This window comes from Oncorhynchus mykiss, chromosome 10 (assembly GCF_013265735.2).
Source record: "Oncorhynchus mykiss isolate Arlee chromosome 10, USDA_OmykA_1.1, whole genome shotgun sequence".
NCBI classification, from domain to species: domain Eukaryota; kingdom Metazoa; phylum Chordata; class Actinopteri; order Salmoniformes; family Salmonidae; genus Oncorhynchus; species Oncorhynchus mykiss.
In genome coordinates this window covers 67,142,723-67,164,772 of record NC_048574.1, presented here as the reverse complement: position 1 = coordinate 67,164,772, position 22,050 = coordinate 67,142,723, and the positions used below count along the sequence as shown (strand labels likewise).

The following is a 22,050-nucleotide window of genomic DNA, read 5'->3' as shown; positions in this document are numbered from 1 at the left end:
ATAGCTGTGAGTAGCAGTAGAAGTACTGTTTTCCATTAAATTTACTCCAATCAGGGAGGGATGGTAGGGGGAAAAATATAAAGAAATAAAACAACTAAATTAGGGGGATTAGAAATTATGCAAACAATTACTTTGATAGATTGTGGGTTCTATCGGCAAATATTAAAGCTGATCTACCCTCAAAAAGAGCAAACCTCACCCACCTGGCACTCCAGGCAGGCAAACGCTAACAGTGTTTGAAAGAAATCAAGTAGTATTTGCACCCAGGTCTGGGGGAAACCCTAGACTCCCAACCTGTGGATGAATGTAGCATTATTGGATATGTGGTGAGGAGCTAATGGGGTGTTTGGTAAACATGGGTGGCATATGGACAGCGCTATGTGTGTGTGTGTTTGTGTATGTGTGTGTGTTTGTGTATGTGCGTGTGTTTGTGCATGTGTGTGTGTTTGTGCATGTGTGTGTGTATGTGTGAATGTTTGTGTGTGTGTGTGTGTGTATGTGTGTGCCAATGGTCTCCAGCTGTCAGCACCACAGGGCCACCCCGCTAATGGGGGCTCAAGTCGGCACGTCATCCACAGCCCCCCCCCCCCTCTTCCTGCTCCTTAAAAGCCTGTCACCTATGGGCCATTGTTCCCAGCCGGTCCTCCTCCCTCTGGTTCTCCCCTGGTCCCCTCGTCTGTCTGTCTAAGGTGTGGAGTGGGAGTTTGGCTCAGGACCATGTTTCCACAGTGCTAATCCATTCACCCTCATCCGCCCTCCTTACACCCAAAATCACACCTCATCCCTTCACATAGAATCACACCTCACCCCTCTCTGAGGACGAGAGGAGACAGGTTCAAAACCAGAGCTTACGTTTCCCAGGGTTAGGCTGGAGGGATGATGGTGGGGAGAGGAAAGACTATAGACGGGCTAGTATGAGTCAAAGCAGAGACCGTCGTTTGACATACTAGCAGTCAGAGGCAGTCATTTATCATACTAGCAGTCAGAGACAGTCAAGGCTATTCCATTGGGCCTCTATCTACACTACTGAGGAGATGGGTTTGTACTGGGCACGGTACTGGGTATGGTATTGGGTATGGTATTGGGTACGGTTTTGGGTACGGTATAGGGCATGGTATAGGGCATGGTACTGGGCATGGTATTGGGTATGGTATTGGGCATGGTATTGGGCATGGTATTGGGTACGGTATTGATTACGGTATTGGGCATGGTATTGGGTATGGTATTGGGCATGGTATTGGGTACGGTATAGGGCATGGTACAGGGCATGGTATTGGGCATGTTATTGGGTACGGTATAGGGCATGGTATTGATTACGGTATTGGGCATGGTATTGGGCACGGTATAGGGCATGGTATTGATTACGGTATTGGGCATGGTATTGGGCACGGTATTGGGCATGGTATTGGGCACGGTATTGGGCATGGTATTGGGTACGGTATAGGGCATGGTATTGATTACGGTATTGGGCATGGTATTGGGCACGGTATTGGGCATGGTATTGGGTACGGTATAGGGCATGGTATAGGGCATGGTATTGGGCATGGTATTGGGCATGTTATTGGGCATGGTATTGGGCATGGTATTGGGCATGGTATTGGGCATGGTATTGGGTACGGTATAGGGCATGGTATTGATTACGGTATTGGGCATGGCATTGGGCATGGTACTGGGCATGGTATTGTGTACGGTATTGGGCAATGTTATTGGGTAAGGTATTGGGCATGGTATTGATTACGGTATTGGGCATGGTATTGGGCACGGTATTGGGCACGGTATTGGGCACGGTATTGGGCATGGCATTGGGCACGGTATTGGGCATGGTATTGGGTACGGTATTGGGAATGGTATTGTGTACGGTATTGGGCATGGTATTGGGCATGGTATTGGGCACGGTATTGGGCATGGTATTGGGCATGGTATTGGGCACGGTATTGGGCATGGTATTGGGCACGGTATAGGGCACGGTATTGGACATGGTATAGGGCATGGTATTGGACATGGTATAGGGCATGGTATTGGACATGGTATAGGGCATGGTATTGGGTACGGTATTGGGCACGGTATTGGGCACGGTATTGGGCATGGTATTGGGCATGGTATTGGGCATGGTATTGGGCACGGTATTGTGTACGGTATTGGGCATGGTATTGTGTACGGTATTGGGCATGGTATTGGGTACGGTATTGGGCATGGTATTGGGTATGGTATTGGGCACGGTATTGGGCACGGTATTGGGCACGGTATTGGGCATGGTATTGGGCATGGTATTGGGCACGGTATTGTGTACGGTTTTGTGTACGGTATTTTGTACGGTATTGGGCATGGTATTGGGTACGGTATTGGGCACGGTATGGTGGTCAGCCTGTGTGTGAGCGCCCGCGTACGTGTGTGCGAGACTCACCACCTGCATGGCGGAGCTCCTTGGTGGGTGTGGCTCGATGAGCAGCTGACATGGGGTCTGTCCAAAACTCCTGATCTGTGCCTCCACAGCCTGGCGAGAGGTAGAGAGAAAGAGAGGTAGAGAGAGACAGAGAAAGAGATAGGTGTAGAGAGAGAGGGGTAGAGAGAGGTAGAAAGAGAGAGGTAGAGAGAGGTGTAGAGAGAGGTAAAGAGAGAGGTGTAGAGAGAGAGAGGGGTAGAGAGAGAGAGAGAGGGGGGGGGTAGAGAGAGGGGTAGAGAGAGAGGAGTAGAGAGAGAGAGGAGTAGAGAGAGAGGAGTAGAGAGAGAGAGAGGGGGGTAGAGAGAGGAGTAGAGAGAGAGGAGTAGAGAGAGAGAGAGAGAGAGAGAGAGAGAGAGAGAGAGAGAGAGAGAGAGGGGTAGAGAGAGAGAGAGCGGGGGATAGAGAGAGGTAGAGGTAGAGAGAGAGGGGGAGGGTAGAGAGAGAGGTAGAGAGAGAGGGGGAGGGTAGAGAGAGAGAGGTAGAGAGAGGGGGGGAGGGTAGAGAGAGAGAAAAAAAAGAGAGAGAGAGAGAGAGAGAGAGAAAGAGGTAGAGAGAGAGAGAGAGAGAGAAAGAGGTAGAGAGAGAGAGAGAGAAAGTGAGAGAGAGAGAGAAACAGAGCGAGAGAGAGAGAAAGAGAAACAGAGAGAAAGAGAGCGAGACAGACAGGCGGGTTAGGTGGCGCTAATTAAGAGATATAGGACCATAAATGTCACAGGAGACGCCGCCTCTCAGCTCTGGACAACATCAGGGGCCACAGAGTCAAGGTAACACAGGGCTGGGAGGACAGAGAGATGTACTAGTGTATGGTCACAACACAGTAAAGAATACATACAGCAACAGATGTAGGTGTGTGTAGGAGTACTCTAGGTGAGATGGGGCTACAGAGAGAGAGAGTAAATACAACCCAATACATTGTAAATACAACTCATATTTATGTTTATTTATTTTCCCTTTTGTACTTTAACTATTTGCACATTGTTACAACACTGTATATAGACATAATTACATTTGAAATGTCTTTATTCTTTTGGAACTTTTGTGTAATGTGTAATGTTTACTGTTTAAATGGTTTATTTCACTTTTGTTTGTTACCAACCCCACTTGCTTTGGCAATGATAACATATACGTTTCCCATGCCAGTAAAGAACCTTAAATTGAAATTGAATTGAGAGAGAGCAAGAAATAAATATCTTGGGCAGGAAAGACAGAGGTTAAGTGAGTGACTGCTGCGCCGTGCAATCTGACTGTGTGTGACTGCATGTGAGAGAGTGAGTGTGGAGAAGAGCAGAGAACTATGTGAGCAGAGTAGAGCAAGAGAGAGCGAGAGCGAGAGCGAGAGCGAGAGAGAGCCTCAGTTAAGCCCATAGACTCGGACTATACTTACTGTATACTAATACCTGGGATTCATGTGAAATGGCACCCTATTCCCTATGTAGTGCACTTCTTTTAACCAGACCCCTATTTATACTCTGGTCAGAAGTCAGGCACTACATAGGGAAGTGGTAGTCATTTCAGATCAGACCTATACTCCAGCCACTGCCTGCCATCCTACCTTCCAGCTTTTGTGGAGGATCCCAGTGTAGTAAAAAAAAAGAAGATGGTTCCTAATCTCTAACAGGTATGAGAAAATCTCCCGGCCTAGACTCAAGGCCTCCACCGACGCCAGTTGATATGTGAGCGTCAGAAAACCCAGGGCTTTGGTTCGACTCTCTCACTCTCTCTTTCCCCCAGTCCGACTCCCTGCCTCTTACCTCCCCCTTCCTCTCTTTTCCAGCTCTTTCCTTCTCTCTCCCAGACCCTCAAAGCCACTCAAGCTTTGATCCCCCACTCCTCTCACAGCTGAGGAGAACAATGGGATCTGTCCCTCCCTCTTTATTTAGTGTAGATCCACTCCTGGGTCCATTAGACTGGGCCATCGATTACAAACAGATTATCTAGTGTGTGTCCCAAAATAGTACCCTATTCCCTACATAGGGCCCTGGTCAAAAGGAGTGCACTGTTAGGAGAATAGGGTGCCATTTGGGACACAGCCCTACAGTCACTAAGAGGATCTTGAAATACCAGAGAAAGCATGTAGGGGTTCTAGGAAAAGCCCAAGTCATTACATCACTGGAATGGGAGTCAGGGCAAGATGGCGATAAGCGCTAGCTAGCTAACCCAATGTCTTCACAGCATCACTGTTTGATGAAGGGGAACTAAAGAGGACTTTTACAAGATGATTTCAGATTTGCATAGAAATGTTGATGACACAAAATAAGAACACTTTTCAGTATTTGTCCGCGGCGTGAATGTGAGTGGTGTTTGCAACCGCTAGCTCTAGCTAGCCTAGTAGCTTGGCACAGGACCAGCAGGAGGATTAAATGGAGGTGATTGATCAAAGTGTGTGAGCCTGGGGTGTGAGGGGTAGTCCGTCAGGACCACTATGAACATCTGTGCCGGTGTAATTAGCTGTGGTCTGTCGTGTTCATCCAAAATACATTTGGCAAGAGCTTTACCATATATATCCCTATATTATACTATACATATTAAATACTAAATCCTCCTTATATATATATATACAATTTCTCTGATATCACATTTTAACAACCAAAAATATGATAAAATCTCTTGTATACGATGATACAGTCCACTTCCATCAGATCGTGAACTGGACTGTGTGTACAGTATGGTCTCTCCCTGCAGCCTCTATAGAGGACAACAGAACACACTCCGTACTTCCTCCTCCTCCTCCCCTGCCATTCAGCTGCCCTTCATGCTCAGTGACTGGAGCATCGCATGGCGGGCACCGAGGGCAAACGCTGATTTATCACCTCATTCCCATCCAGATGTGCTTGAGCCCACCACCTACCCACCCACGCATGCAAATTCATTACCAGGACCAGTGGGGAGAGGGGGGCTGTGGTCGGTCATTTCCCCAGCTAGAGGCCCATTACCCAGGCATGGCCAGGAGCCTGGTGCATGGTTAATACAACCGGACGGTAAATTGGATCTCTGACACCCACTATTTACCTTGGAGCTGCTCTGATGATCAGGAGAATTAATAAATCCACACCCCGCACAGCATGGTGCCATCAGAGAGAGAGAGCAGATAAACTCTCTCTCTGTGTGTGTGTGTGTGAGAGAGAGAGCAAAAGAGAGAATGATTGGAGAGAAAGAGAGAGATTGGAGGTGTATTGCATGAACACACAAACACATGAATGAAGTGAGGGAGGAAAGTGAGTGAGTCTAAGAAAGAGTTCCTTCCCTCCTCCCTGTGTCCAATCAGCTGGGGAGGTTTCTCCACACACCCGACTGAACCCCGGCGTTAGTTTTAATTAGTCAAATACACCAGCAGTGCGTCTCCAGCCCCGAGCCGTAGCCAGCCTCAGCCCCTCAGTGTTTGTGAGGAAGCAGGCCTGTGGAGGAGGCGGAAATGGGTTGCTAGTCTGGGCCGTGTCAGGGCCCAATGGGGGTGGAGGTTGGAATGGAGGGGTGTAGCGCCAAGGGAGACCGCCACTACTGAGTGACAACTGTTTCAGCCATGGTCCTGGTGTGGTCTGGGCTAGGCCTTCCGGGGCTGGTTTGTGTCAGAACAGGCAATGGAGGACAGGTGGTGGTGGAGGGAGGTAGGGAGGGACAGGGTAGGGAGGGACAGGAGAGAGAGGGAGGAAGGGACAGGGTAAGAAGGAACAGGGTAGGGAGGGACAGGAGAGAGAGGGAGGGACAGAGTACTGGTACAGGGATTGCTCTCTCTCTCTCCTGCCCTCTCTCCTACCCTCTCTCTCTCTCTCTCTCTCTCCTGCCCTTTCTCTCTCTCTCTCTCTCTCTCTCCTGCCCGTGCCCGCTCTCTCTCTCTCTCTCTCTCTCTCCCATGCCCGCTCTCTCTCCCCTGCCCCCCCTCTCTCTCTCTCCTGCCCCCTCTCTCTCTCTCTCCTGCCCTCTCTCTCTCTCTCTTGCCCTCTCTCTCTCGCTCTCCTGCCCCCCCTCTCTCTCTCTCCTGCCCCCTCTCTCTCTCTCCTGCCCCCCTCTCTCTCTCCTGCCCCCCCTCTCTCTCTCCTGCCCCCTCTCCCTCTCTCTCTCTCCTGCCCTCTCTCTCTCTCGCCCTCTCTCTCTCTCGCCCCCTCTCTCTCTCGCCCCCTCTCTCTCTCTCTTGCCCTCTCTCTCTCTCTCTTGCCCTCTCTCTCTCTCTCTTGCCCTCTCTCTCTCTCTCTTGCCCTCTCTCTCTCTCTTGCCCTCTCTCTCTCTCTCTTGCCCTCTCTCTCTCTCTCTCTTGCCCTCTCTCTCTCTTGCCCTCTCTCTCTCTCTCTCGCCCTCTCTCTCTCTCTCTTGCCCTCTCTCTCTCTCTCTTGCCCTCTCTCTCTCTCTTGCCCTCTCTCTCTCTCTTGCCCTCTCTCTCTCTCTCTCGCCCTCTCTCTCTCTCTCTTGCCCTCTCTCTCTCTCGCCCTCTCTCTCTCTCTCTTGCCCTCTCTCTCTCTCTCTTGCCCTCTCTCTCTCTCTCTCTTGCCCTCTCTCTCTCTCTCTCTTGCCCTCTCTCTCTCTCTCTTGCCCTCTCTCTCTCTCTCTTGCCCTCTCTCTCTCTCTCTTGCCCTCTCTCTCTCTCTCTTGCCCTCTCTCTCTCTCTCTTGCCCTCTCTCTCTCTCTCTTGCCCTCTCTCTCTCTCTCTTGCCCTCTCTCTCTCTCTCTTGCCCTCTCTCTCTCCTGCCCTCTCTCTCTCCCTCTTGCCCTCTCTCTCTCCCTCTCTCCCTCTTGCCCTCTCTCTCTCTCTCTCTCCTGCCCTCTCACGCTGTCCTTTGTCTGTGATTATGGAAAATCTCACGGCCGTCACACACCAGTGACAATGCAGTCTGCATTTTACAGCTTTCACGTAATACGAGTATAAATTAAACATACCCACGCAAACAGGAACCTGCCTTGAGTTGTCGCACAACCCCCACAAACCAGACAACACGCCAAGGACATCCTCGGTTATTCATTTCCCTTCATTCAAAACGAAGTGCGGTTATGTGGTTACTGTGATGCGTTTATTTGCATAAAAACAGCATGTTTTCCATCCAGATGCAGCTTGTCGAGTGGTTGAGTAAATCACATGACCGTAGCCTCGCTGCAGAGGGGGGTCTTCCTCCGTCCTTTAAATGTACAGAATATAGAGACCTCATCAGATACGGACCAGCGCCCCTGAAGAAGATTGGCCTTGCCAGTGTCCCCACATAATCACATGCCTATATGTCATAACATTGTAGTATGGGCAAGTATATAGGTGACCTATGCCCAGCAAGTTTCTAACATCACACGCCTTTCATAAACGTCAGCTGGGAATTGAATGAAGAGAGTGACTCTGAAGACGGGTCCTCTTGTACATTAGCCTGAGACAAACGTCCCAGAGCTAGCTAACGGAACAGTTGAGTCACTTCGACCTTCAGCTGAACACTCACGGACACTAATCAACCTCTAACACGGTTCCACAGTGAGTGTACTGCTGGAAATGATGACTACTATCGCCCTACTGTGTCTTTGTTGAACGCCGATGTCAAGATGGTGATTTTCTGGCCAGGACTCTGATAGTAAAAGTTCTGAGGGAGGTTCAGTGTGAATGTGTTTTGGTTGGTGGACGGGTAATGTTGTTCATTTCAAATGTACACACTTAATTCCAACTGAACATACAATTATATTCAACACAACATAAGTAATTGTGATATCAGAGCAATTAGGATATTTGTTTACGGATCATTTGTTTGGGGCTTCAGAGTGTCTTCAATTAAATATATATTGCATTATATAGGAAGTTATGTTGACCAGCTCTCGTTGTGTTATCTCTGGAGGTTATTAGAGCCAAGACAGTACTGGTATCAGGATATTTTTTCCATGACAAAAATGAAAAAACGACGCAAACCAATCTCTTTGGTCCTTTAAAAACCTGCTGTATGTAACATATTGTACTACAACTTAGAAAATAAATACATGTGACTCTGGATGACAACATGATGTTTGTTTCCAACATTAGAGCTGATTTCTAAACCAGTTCAATCCGCTTTGTGTTTTGTTTCCTTACCCCCATACTAACGAGTATCACCATACTGGTATGGTCTCGGCGCTAGAGTTTACACAGTACACACACAGTGCACTCTGGGCCAGAAGAGGCTGTCTCAGTGGTTGGCTGCCATGTCTGGCACCCTGAGTTACACTTCAGTGGCACCGTTTTAGACGAGAAGTCACACTCTAGTTGTGGGGTCAGCACCCTGTTCGCCTGCCACAGATTTGTTGGAGTGTCAATGAGAGAGTTAGCGCTGTAAGCTAGCGGGCTAGCCATGGTTTATTGCTATATTGGTGTACTGTGTTGCTGCTGTGGGGAGAGAGGGAGAGGCTGCCTGCCTGTTGGTTCAAAGTGAAGGGAGGATGAATAATGAATGAAAGTAGAGCGAGAAAAACACAAACACACTCCCGATTTTTAAGGGCTTTCTCAGACTTTAAAGTGGAGCACTTCATATAGCTTTCAGTGGGATCCCAGTGCTGGAGATGAAAGACTGCTGGGTTCAGCAACTCAACTTGACTGAATAGTACTTACTTACCACACAGCCCTGCTGTTGAATGTAACACAAATAACAGCGTCAATAATGTCAGAGGATTATACCTTTTGCTGATGCTAATGGACTTTAATTGAATTCAACATCCCAGTTAAGAGCTTTAATGATTCTGTGTGATACCGTGGAGTAATTAATGTCCAGCAGGGGATTTTAGAGAGGGAAAAGACAAATAATATTATAACAAATAATACGCAGAAAAACGTCACGTCAACTCTGCGTGTGTGTGTGTGTGTGTTACATCACCTCTCTGAGCATGGGGTCGGTGATGGAGCTGAGGTTGATGGTCCCTTCATAGGTCAGGTAGTAGAAGACGTTGAGAGACCTGGTGGCCTCAGGACCCTGCTGCTTGTAGCCAAAGATCAGGTCGATCCACTGGTGCAGCTGGCACGACACAAACTCACTCTCCAGAGCCTGGGAAGACAGGAGGAGAGGAGGAGCCATGGTTAGAGGGGATTGGGCTAAATGAAAGGGTTATTGAGCAGAGTGAGGCAGCGAGGACTCATGGTTAGAGGGGATTTGGATAGATAAGAGTGGTACAAGAGGACCCCAAGATTATATCAATAATAGGAGGTAGGGAATCCTTGCAAATAATTGATTGAAGTTGATGTCACTCATAAGCCACAGAACCAAGGGTGGGATTAGACGAAGTCAAATTATTATTTATACAGGTCTACTGAAGCATTATGTACAGTAGACCTGCTAAACTGCAAGACTGCAAATTATGTTCGGCACTAATTGTTGTAATTCCAGAACCCTTACTCCACTCCCCCAACCCCCACAAAAAGCTGCAACTCAAAGCAGAACTTGTTCAAAGTCGTTTCAATAGCAGATAGCAGCACTGACTATCATCTGCATAATGGAGAAAATGCTCCAAGAGACTCCAATGCTAATCGTGTGAAAACACTCCGTTCTAGTAGGACGTTGGGGACTCATTTTGGACTCTTCTTCCCCTTTCGTGGGACGACGAGACGAGATAATGTATATAGCGGTGCTTTGGAATGTCTCTGTTTCACCATAACATTGAGATACAAGCTGTTTTTCTACTCATTAGCTGGCAAAGAAGGGAAAACATTTATGGTTTCTCATAAAAAGAGCGATTGTGTTAATTTCTGGAAAAGCTGTCGGCACGGCAACAACAAAGGCTTCTAAACGCGTTCCAAATTAGAATGAGGAGGCCTTGATTGTCATTGCTGCCTTGTGGCACATTAATTCTGTGACAAAACATTAAACCGGTACACTTAAATGGCAATTTATATCATTTAAATGTTTACAGCCGGGGCTGGCCCATCACTCACTTAAATGTGACTTTCTGACAGCTAATTTTCCTTCTAATTCTCTCTCACTCTCTTAATTATAACTTTCAATCAGGGAGGAATGGAGGAAAGAGAGAGAAAGTGAGAGAGAAAATAGAGAGAAAGAAAGAGATGGGGAAAGAAAGGGAGTGCGAGAAGAATGAGATTCAGAGAGGGAGAGAGAGGAGGAGGTGAGAGAGAAAAAGAGAGAGCGAACAGCTCGACGCCTGCTGCCTGTATGCCATCATGACATCTCCCCCTGACGAGGCGATCGAGCCTCAGCCTGATGGTAAACTGTGAAAGCTCTTGTATAATGACTTTATGAGCCGTGGAAACAACATCAATAAATTGGTCGGTGTCAAAGAGAGAGAGAAAAGGCCCTGGGGCGGCAGAGCACTGAAAGGTCTCTGGGTTTTAATGTGGAACTGGGCCTGCGTCCTAAATGTGACCATGTTCTTTCTTTCTTTCTCTTTCTTTCTACCTACCTACATACATGTATACATATATATATATATATATATATAGCGCCCTATGGGCCCGGGTCAAAATGAGTGCACTAACTAGGGAGTAAGGTACCAACATTGGGATGCAAGCTGGGAAGTAGAGTGGAGGAAGAACACGATTAAAATGAGGACATGTTGTATAAGTGCATAACAAATTGTGTGAATAGGTTACACTTCATGGCTCTTTTTTGTAAATGTTCAACAATTATACTTCCGCAATTATAGTTTGGTAACCTGGAAACATGGTGAAATTAGTAGCCACAGAAAGCGCAATTATTTTTCCCCTTTAAAACACACAATCAAATATGAGAGAATATCAATGTTTTGGGAGTAATTATTAAAAATAAGACCAAACAGAGCACCCCAGGAACAGAGCACCCCAGGAACAGGGCACCCCAGGAACAGGGCACCCCAGGAACAGGGCACCCCTGGAACAGGGCACCCCTGGAACAGAGCACCCCTGGAACAGAGCACCCCTGGAACAGAGCACCCCAGGAACAGAGCGCCCCAGGAACAGGGCGCCCCAGGAACAGGGCGCCCCAGGAACAGGGCGCCCCAGGAACAGGGCACCCCAGGAACAGGGCACCCCAGGAACAGGGCACCCCAGGAACAGGGCACCCCAGGAACAGGGCACCCCAGGAACAGGGCACCCCAGGAACAGGGCACCCCAGGAACAGGGCACCCCAGGAACAGGGCACCCCAGGAACAGGGCACCCCAGGAACAGGGCACCCCTGGAACAGAGCACCCCTGGAACAGAGCACCCCTGGAACAGAGCACCCCTGGAACAGAGCACCCCTGGAACAGAGCACCCCTGGAACAGAGCACCCCTGGAACAGAGCACCCCTGGAGCCCCCTTAGGTGCAGAGTCTAGGCTTCTTGTCTGCATTTCCTCCGACATAAACACACTTATGTTAATACGTTCAAAGCTCTGTGTCAGAGAGTGATTCATTTTATTAGAGCTACATGTCTATTAGAATCCAGGACAGGCCTCTTAATGACAAGCTGACTGGGGGCCGATGGGGGACCGGTGTGTATGTGTGACAGAGAGAGATCAGTTCATTATGCGCTAGGCCTGACCTTTGACGGGGCCCTGCTCCCTCTGTTTCTAAACTAATGCAGAGTCTGGTGGCCATTTAATGTGCGTTGCAATCTCCTGTCAATCAAGGCAGGGAAACAAAGAACAGCCTGTGTTATTGCAGCACCCTCTCCAGAGGCCCGCCTTTATGGTAATGAGGTTCTAGCATTTGGGGAAAGGGGAATAGTATTGTGCGTGTGCGTGTGTGTCTGTCTCTGACTGAGATGCAATCGTTTGGTAGTGCCTAGAAATCCGCTCTCTCATCAGTGATTCAGGGAGTGTTTGGTAGTGCCTGCGGAGGTATAGTGAACTAGCTCTGTGGTGTGTCTTTCAAAGCCTCTCAGTCTGTGCTGCTAAAAGAGAGGCCCATTGGCAATTCTACCCTGTGTTCTCTCAGACATGTTTGATCAACAAGCAAAACGGTTGTGGGAGAACCATCTCTTGATTTTATTTTATTACTTTTTAAATTGTGTGTGTGTTTGTGTGTGTGTGTGTGGGGGGGCAGTGTATTTTAGTTATCTTTTGTTTGATTTTAATTCCATCCTTCAGCCTACCCTCAACTGTGCTGTGATGTTTGACAACGTTTCTGTTGTCAAAGTTTCTACAGTAGTTTCTAAGTTTCTACAGATAAATTAAAAATTGAAATTTTTGCGAAAAGTATTGTTATATTAAAAACCCTTCTTTGCGAAGTTAAGATAAAGATCTTTCAGCCACCAAACCATCTAAAAACCATTCCTCGTCAGAGGCAGGAGTCTTGTTTAGACTAGAGAGAGCCAGAAGTCTTGTGTAAACTAGAGAGACAGAAGTATTGTGTAGACTAGAGAGAGCCAGAAGTCTTGAGTACACTAGAGAGAGACAGAGGTGTTGTGTAGACTAGAGAGCCAGGAGTCTTGCGTAGACTAGAGAGACAGAAGTGTTGTGTAGACTAGAGAGACAGAAGTATTGTGTAGACTAGAGAGAGCCAGAAGTCTTGTGTAGACTAGAGAGAGACATAAGTGTTGTGTAGACTAGAGAGCCAGGAGTCTTGCGTAGACTAGAGAGCCAGAAGTCTTGCGTAGACTAGAGAGAGCCAGAAGTGTTGCGTAGACTAGAGAGAGCCAGAAGTGTTGTGTAGACTAGAGAGAGACAGAAGTGTTGTGTAGACTAGAGAGAGCCATAAGTGTTGTGTAGACTAGAGAGCCAGAAGTGTTGTGTAGACTAGTGAGAGCCAGAAGTGTTGTGTAGACTAGAGAGAGAGAAGTGTTGTGTAGACTAGAGAGAGAGAGAAGTGTTGCGTAGACTAGAGAGAGCCAGAAGTGTTGCGTAGACTAGAGAGAGCCAGGAGTCTTGCGTAGACTAGAGAGCCAGAAGTGTTGTGTAGACTAGTGAGAGCCAGAAGTGTTGTGTAGACTAGCGAGAGAGAAGTGTTGTGTAGACTAGAGAGAGAGAAGTGTTGCATAGACTAGAGAGAGCCAGAAGTGTTGCGGAGACTAGAGAGAGCCAGGAGTCTTGCGTAGACTAGAGAGCCAGAAGTCTTTCGTAGACTAGAGAGAGCCAGAAGTGTTGCGTAGACTAGAGAGAGCCAGAAGTGTTGTGTAGACTAGAGAGAGACAGAAGTGTTGTGTAGACTAGAGAGAGCCATAAGTGTTGTGTAGACTAGAGAGCCAGAAGTGTTGTGTAGACTAGTGAGAGCCAGAAGTGTTGTGTAGACTAGAGAGAGAGAAGTGTTGTGTAGACTAGAGAGAGAGAAGTGTTGCGTAGACTAGAGAGAGCCAGAAGTGTTGCGTAGACTAGAGAGAGCCAGGAGTCTTGCGTAGACTAGAGAGCCAGAAGTGTTGTGTAGACTAGTGAGAGCCAGAAGTGTTGTGTAGACTAGCGAGAGAGAAGTGTTGTGTAGACTAGAGAGAGAGAAGTGTTGCGTAGACTAGAGAGAGCCAGAAGTGTTGCGTAGACTAGAGAGAGCCAGGAGTCTTGCGTAGACTAGAGAGCCAGAAGTCTTGCGTAGACTAGAGAGAGCCAGAAGTGTTGCGTAGACTAGAGAGAGCCAGAAGTGTTGTGTAGACTAGAGAGAGCCAGAAGTGTTGTGTAGACTAGAGAGAGCCAGAAGTGTTGTGTAGACTAGAGAGCCAGAAGTGTTGTGTAGACTAGAGAGAGAGAAGTGTTGTGTAGACTAGAGAGAGAGAAGTGTTGTGTAGACTAGAGAGAGAGAAGTGTTGCGTAGACTAGAGAGAGCCAAAAGTGTTGCGTAGACTAGAGAGAGCCAGAAGTATTGCGTAGACTAGAGAGAGCCAGAAGTCTTGCGTAGACTAGAGAGAGCCAGACGTCTTGCGTAGACTAGAGAGCCAAAAGTCTTGTGTAGACTAGAGAGCCAGAAGTATTGCGTAGACTAGAGAGAGAGAGAAGTGTTGTGTAGACTAGAGAGAGAGAGAAGTGTTGTGCAGACTAGAGAGAACCAGAAGTGTTGTGCAGACTAGAGAGAGCCAGAAGTGTTGTGTAGACTAGAGAGAGCCAGAAGTGTTGTGTAGACTAGAGAGAGCCAGAAGTGTTGTGTAGACTAGAGAGAGCCAGAAGTGTTGTGTAGACTAGAGAGAGCCAGAAGTGTTGTGTAGACTAGAGAGCCAGAAGTGTTGTGTAGACTAGAGAGAGCCAGAAGTGTTGTGTAGACTAGAGAGCCAGAAGTGTTGTGTAGACTAGAGAGCCAGAAGTGTTGTGTAGACTAGAGAGAGCCAGAAGTGTTGTGTAGACTAGAGAGAGAGACGTGTTGTGTAGACTAGAGAGAGAGAGAAGTGTTGTGTAGACAAGAGAGAGAGAGAAGTGTTGTGTAGACTAGAGAGAGAGAAGTGTTGTGTAGACTAGAGAGAGAGAAGTGTTGTGTAGACTAGAGAGAGAGAGAAGTGTTGTGTAGACAAGAGAGAGAGAGAAGTGTTGTGTAGACTAGAGAGAGAGAAGTGTTGTGTAGACTAGAGAGAGAGAAGTGTTGTGTAGACTAGAGAGAGAGAAGTGTTGTGTAGACTAGAGAGAGAGAAGTGTTGTGTAGACTAGAGAGAGAGAAGTGTTGTGTAGACTAGAGAGAGAGAAGTGTTGTGTAGACTAGAGAGAGAGAAGTGTTGTGTAGACTAGAGAGAGAGAAGTGTTGTGTAGACTAGAGAGAGAGAAGTGTTGTGTAGACTAGAGAGAGAGAAGTGTTGTGTAGACTAGAGAGAGAGAAGTGTTGTGTAGACTAGAGAGCCAGATTCCTGAGGAGAGATCCAGATCCACTAAGGGAGATCCAGCAGGCAGCAGGGTTATTGATGGGCCAATTAGCAGCCACTGTCTGTTTCATCCTGTTCCACCGGGAATCCTCTGATAATTCATGAATAATTTAGAATGCCTTTATGTAAATGCCTGGCATGGGGTGGATGGCACCGAAATATCACTACACTACCGTTATCAGGACGTTTCTATCACTACTGTTATCAGGAGGTTTCTATCACTACACTACTGTTATCAGGAGGTTTCTATCACTACACTACTGTTATCAGGAGGTTTCTATCACTACACTACTGCTATCAGGAGGTTTATATCACTACACTACTGTTATCAGGAGGTTTCTATCACTACACTACTGTTATCAGGAGGTTTCTATCACTACTGTTATCAGGAGGTTTCTATCACTACACTACTGTTATCAGGAGGTTTCTATCACTACACTACTGTTATCAGGAGGTTTCTATCACTACACTACTGCTATCAGGAGGTTTCTATCACTACACTACTGTTATCAGGAGGCTTCTATCACTACACTACTGTTATCAGGATGTTTCTATCACTACACTACTGTTATCAGGAGGTTTCTATCACTACAATACTGTTATCAGGAGGTTTCTATCACTACAATACTGTTATCAGGGGGTTTCTATCACTACACTACTGTTATCAGGAGGTTTCTATCACTACACTACTGTTATCAGGATGTTTCTATCACTACACTACTGTTATCAGGAGGTTTCTATCACTACACTACTGTTATCAGGAGGTTTCTATCACTACACTACTGTTATCAGGAGGTTTCTATCACTACTGTTATCAGGAGGTTTCTATCACTACACTACTGTTATCAGGAGGTTTCTATCACTACACTACTGTTATCAGGAGGTTTCTATCACTACACTACTGTTATCAGGAGGTTTCTATCACTACACTACTGTTATCAGGACATTTCTATCACTACACTACTGTTATCAGGAGGTTTCTATCACTACACTACTGTTATCAGGAGGTTTCTATCACTACACTACTGTTATCAGGAGGTTTCTATCACTACTGTAATCAGGAGGTTTCTATCACTACACTACTGTTATCAGGAGGTTTCTATCACCACACTACTGTTGTCAGGAGGTTTCTATCACTACACTACTGTTATCAGGACGTTTCTATCACTACACTACTGTTATCAGGAGGTTTCTATCACTACTGTTATCAGGAGGTTTCTATCACCACACTACTGTGGTCAGGAGGTTTCTATCACTACACTACTGTTATCAGGACGTTTATATCACTACACTACTGTTATCAGGAGGTTTCTATCACTACTGTTATCAGGAGGTTTCTATCACCACACTACTGTTACCAGGAGGTTTCTATCACTACACTACTGTTACCAGGAGGTTTCTATCACTACACTACTGTTATCAGGAGGTTTCTATCACTACACTAATGTTATCAGGAGGTTTCTATCACTACTGTTATCAGGAGGTTTCTATCACTACACTACTGTTATCAGGAGGTTTCTATCACTACACTACTGTTATCAGGAGGTTTCTATCACTACTGTTATCAGGACGTTTCTACCACTACACTACTGTTATCAGGAGGTTTCTATCACTACACTACTGTTATCAGGAGGTTTCTATCACTACACTACTGTTATCAGGAGGTTTCTATCACTACACTACTGTTATCAGGAGGTTTCTATCACTACACTACTGCTATCAGGAGGTTTCTATCACTACACTACTGTTATCAGGAGGTTTCTATCACTACACTACTGTTACCAGGAGGTTTCTACCACTACACTACTGTTATCAGGAGGTTTCTATCACTACACTACTGTTATCAGGAGGTTTCTATCACTACACTACTGTTATCAGGAGGTTTCTATCACTACACTACTGTTATCAGGAGGTTTCTATCACTACACTACTGTTATCAGGTTTCTATCACTACACTACTGTTATCAGGAGGTTTCTATCACTACACTACTGTTACCAGGAGGTTTCTATCACTACACTACTGTTATCAGGATGTTTCTATCACTACACTACTGTTATCAGGAGGTTTCTATCACTACAATACTGTTACCAGGAGGTTTCTATCACTACAATACTGTTATCAGGGGGTTTCTATCACTACACTACTGTTATCAGGAGGTTTCTATCACTACACTACTGTTATCAGGATGTTTCTATCACTACACTACTGTTATCAGGAGGTTTCTATCACTACACTACTGTTATCAGGAGGTTTCTATCACTACTGTTATCAGGAGGTTTCTATCACTACACTACTGTTATCAGGAGGTTTCTATCACTACACTACTGTTATCAGGAGGTTTCTATCACTACACTACTGTTATCAGGAGGTTTCTATCACTACACTACTGTTATCAGGACATTTCTATCACTACACTACTGTTATCAGGAGGTTTCTATCACTACACTACTGTTATCAGGAGGTTTCTATCACTACACTCCTGTTATCAGGAGGTTTCTATCACTACACTACTGTTATCAGGAGGTTTCTATCACTACACTACTGTTATCAGGACGTTTCTATCACTACACTCCTGTTATCAGGAGGTTTCTATCACTACTGTTATCAGGAGGTTTCTATCACTACACTACTGTTACCAGGAGGTTTCTATCACTACACTACTGTTATCAGGAGGTTTCTATCACTACTGTTATCAGGAGGTTTCTATCACTACACTACTGTTATCAGGAGGTTTCTATCACTACTGTTATCAGGAGGTTTCTATCACTACACTACTGTTATCAGGTGGTTTATATCACTATACTCCTGTTATCAGGAGGTTTCTATCACTACACTACTGTTATCAGGAGGTTTCTATCACTACACTACTGTTATCAGGATGTTTCTATCACTACACTACTGTTATCAGGAGGTTTCTATCACTACTGTTGTCAGGAGGTTTCTATCACTACACTACTGTTATCAGGACGTTTCTATCACTACACTACTGTTATCAGGTTTCTATCACTACACTACTGTTGTCAGGAGGTTTCTATCACTACACTACTGTTATCAGGACGTTTCTATCACTACACTACTGTTATCAGGAGGTTTCTATCACTACTGTTATCAGGAGGTTTCTATCACCACACTACTGTTGTCAGGAGGTTTCTATCACTACACTACTGTTATCAGGAGGTTTCTATCACTACACTACTGTTATCAGGAGGTTTCTATCACTACACTACTGTTATCAGGAGGTTTCTATCACTACTGTTATCAGGAGGTTTCTATCACTACTGTTATCAGGAGGTTTATATCACTACTGTTATCAGGACGTTTCTATCACTACACTACTGTTATCAGGAGGTTTCTATCACTACTGTTATCAGGAGGTTTCTACCACCACACTACTGTTACCAGGAGGTTTCTATCACTACACTACTGTTACCAGGAGGTTTCTATCACTACACTACTGTTATCTGGAGGTTTCTATCACTACACTAATGTTATCAGGAGGTTTCTATCACTACTGTTATCAGGAGGTTTCTATCACTACACTACTGTTATCAGGAGGTTTCTATCACTACACTACTGTTATCAGGAGGTTTCTATCACTACTGTTATCAGGACGTTTCTATCACTACACTACTGTTATCAGGAGGTTTCTATCACCACACTACTGTTGTCAGGAGGTTTCTATCACTACACTACTGTTATCAGGACGTTTCTATCACTACACTACTGTTATCAGGAGGTTTCTATCACTACTGTTATCAGGAGGTTTCTATCACCACACTACTGTGGTCAGGAGGTTTCTATCACTACACTACTGTTATCAGGACGTTTATATCACTACACTACTGTTATCAGGAGGTTTCTATCACTACTGTTATCAGGAGGTTTCTATCACCACACTACTGTTACCAGGAGGTTTCTATCACTACACTACTGTTACCAGGAGGTTTCTATCACTACACTACTGTTATCAGGAGGTTTCTATCACTACACTAATGTTATCAGGAGGTTTCTATCACTACTGTTATCAGGAGGTTTCTATCACTACACTACTGTTATCAGGAGGTTTCTATCACTACACTACTGTTATCAGGAGGTTTCTATCACTACTGTTATCAGGACGTTTCTATCACTACACTACTGTTATCAGGAGGTTTCTATCACCACACTACTGTTGTCAGGAGGTTTCTATCACTACACTACTGTTATCAGGACGTTTCTATCACTACACTACTGTTATCAGGAGGTTTCTATCACTACTGTTATCAGGAGGTTTCTATCACCACACTACTGTTGTCAGGAGGTTTCTATCACTACACTACTGTTATCAGGACGTTTCTATCACTACACTACTGTTATCAGGAGGTTTCTATCACTACAATACTGTTATCAGGAGGTTTCTATCACTACACTACTGTTATCAGGAGGTTTCTATCACTACACTACTGTTATCAGGAGGTTTATATCACTACTGTTATCAGGAGGTTTCTATCACTACACTACTGTTATCAGGAGGTTTATATCACTACTGTTATCAGGAGGTTTCTATCACTACACTACTGTTATCAGGAGGTTTATATCACTACTGTTATCAGGAGGTTTCTATCACTACACTACTGTTATCAGGAGGTTTATATCACTACTGTTATCAGGAGATTTATATCACTACACTACTGTTATCAGGTGGTTTCTATCACTACTGTTATCAGGAGGTTTCTATCACTACACTACTGTTATCAGGAGATTTATATCACTACACTACTGTTATCAGGAGGTTTCTATCACTACACTACTGTTATCAGGAGGTTTATATCACTACTGTTATCAGGAGGTTTCTATCACTACACTACTGTTATCAGGAGGTTTATATCACTACTGTTATCAGGAGGTTTCTATCACTACACTCCTGTTATCAGGAGGTTTCTATCACTACACTCCTGTTATCAGGAGGTTTTTATCACTACACTACTGTTATCAGGAGGTTTCTATCACTACACTACTGTTATCAGGAGGTTTATATCACTACTGTTATCAGGAGGTTTCTATCACTACACTACTGTTATCAGGAGGTTTCTATCACTACACTACTGTTATCAGGAGGTTTCTATCACTACACTACTGTTATCAGGAGGTTTCTATCACTACACTACTGTTATCAGGAGGTTTCTATCACTACACTACTGTTATCAGGAGGTTTATATCACTACTGTTATCAGGAGGTTTCTATCACTACACTACTGTTATCAGGAGGTTTATATCACTACTGTTATCAGGAGGTTTCTATCACTACACTACTGTTATCAGGAGGTTTATATCACTACTGTTATCAGGAGATTTATATCACTACACTACTGTTATCAGGTGGTTTCTATCACTACTGTTATCAGGAGGTTTCTATCACTACACTACTGTTATCAGGAGGTTTCTATCACTACACTACTGTTATCAGGAGGTTTCTATCACTACACTACTGTTATCAGGAGATTTATATCACTACACTACTGTTATCAGGAGGTTTATATCACTACTGTTATCAGGAGGTTTCTATCACTACACTACTGTTATCAGGAGGTTTATATCACTACTGTTATCAGGAGGTTTCTATCACTACACTACTGTTATCAGGAGGTTTCTATCACTACACTCCTGTTATCAGGAGGTTTCTATCACTACACTCCTGTTATCAGGAGGTTTCTATCACTACACTACTGTTATCAGGAGGTTTCTATCACTACACTACTGTTATCAGGAGGTTTATATCACTACTGTTATCAGGAGGTTTCTATCACTACACTACTGTTATCAGGAGGTTTCTATCACTACACTACTGTTATCAGGAGGTTTCTATCACTACACTACTGTTATCAGGAGGTTTCTATCACTACACTACTGTTATCAGGAGGTTTCTATCACTACACTACTGTTATCAGGAGGTTTCTATCACTACACTACTGTTATCAGGAGATTTATATCACTACACTACAGTTATCAGGAGGTTTCTATCACTACTGTTATCAGGTGGTTTCTATCACTACACTACTGTTATCAGGAGGTTTCTATCACTACACTACTGTTATCAGGTGGTTTCTATCACTACACTACTGTTATCAGGAGGTTTCTATCACTACACTACTGTTATCAGGAGGTTTATATCACTACTGTTATCAGGAGATTTATATCACTACACTACTGTTATCAGGTGGTTTCTATCACTACTGTTATCAGGAGGTTTCTATCACTACACTACTGTTATCAGGAGGTTTCTATCACTACACTACTGTTATCAGGAGGTTTCTATCACTACACTACTGTTATCAGGAGATTTATATCACTACACTACTGTTATCAGGAGGTTTATATCACTACTGTTATCAGGAGGTTTCTATCACTACACTACTGTTATCAGGAGGTTTATATCACTACTGTTATCAGGAGGTTTCTATCACTACACTACTGTTATCAGGAGGTTTCTATCACTACACTCCTGTTATCAGGAGGTTTCTATCACTACACTCCTGTTATCAGGAGGTTTCTATCACTACACTACTGTTATCAGGAGGTTTCTATCACTACACTACTGTTATCAGGAGGTTTATATCACTACTGTTATCAGGAGGTTTCTATCACTACACTACTGTTATCAGGAGGTTTCTATCACTACACTACTGTTATCAGGAGGTTTCTATCACTACACTACTGTTATCAGGAGGTTTCTATCACTACACTACTGTTATCAGGAGGTTTCTATCACTACACTACTGTTATCAGGAGGTTTCTATCACTACACTACTGTTATCAGGAGATTTATATCACTACACTACAGTTATCAGGAGGTTTCTATCACTACTGTTATCAGGACGTTTCTATCACTACACTACTGTTATCAGGAGGTTTCTATCACCACACTACTGTTGTCAGGAGGTTTCTATCACTACACTACTGTTATCA

The 22,050-nt window shown here is 44.9% G+C and overlaps 1 protein-coding gene across 5 annotated transcripts in view; it reads right to left on the bottom strand.

Moving 5' to 3' along the window:
• Positions 1-22,050, bottom strand: part of LOC110533189 (lipopolysaccharide-responsive and beige-like anchor protein) — a 388,104-nt gene that overhangs the window by 81,788 nt on the left and 284,266 nt on the right. For all 5 annotated transcript variants that reach the window (XM_036933632.1, XM_036933634.1, XM_036933635.1 and 2 more), the window contains 2 exons: positions 9,247-9,414; positions 2,405-2,494 (listed from right to left, as the gene is read on the bottom strand). In XM_036933632.1, the coding sequence (XP_036789527.1) occupies positions 2,405-2,494; positions 9,247-9,414 (258 nt within the window). The remainder of the gene's footprint in view (positions 1-2,404; positions 2,495-9,246; positions 9,415-22,050) is intronic.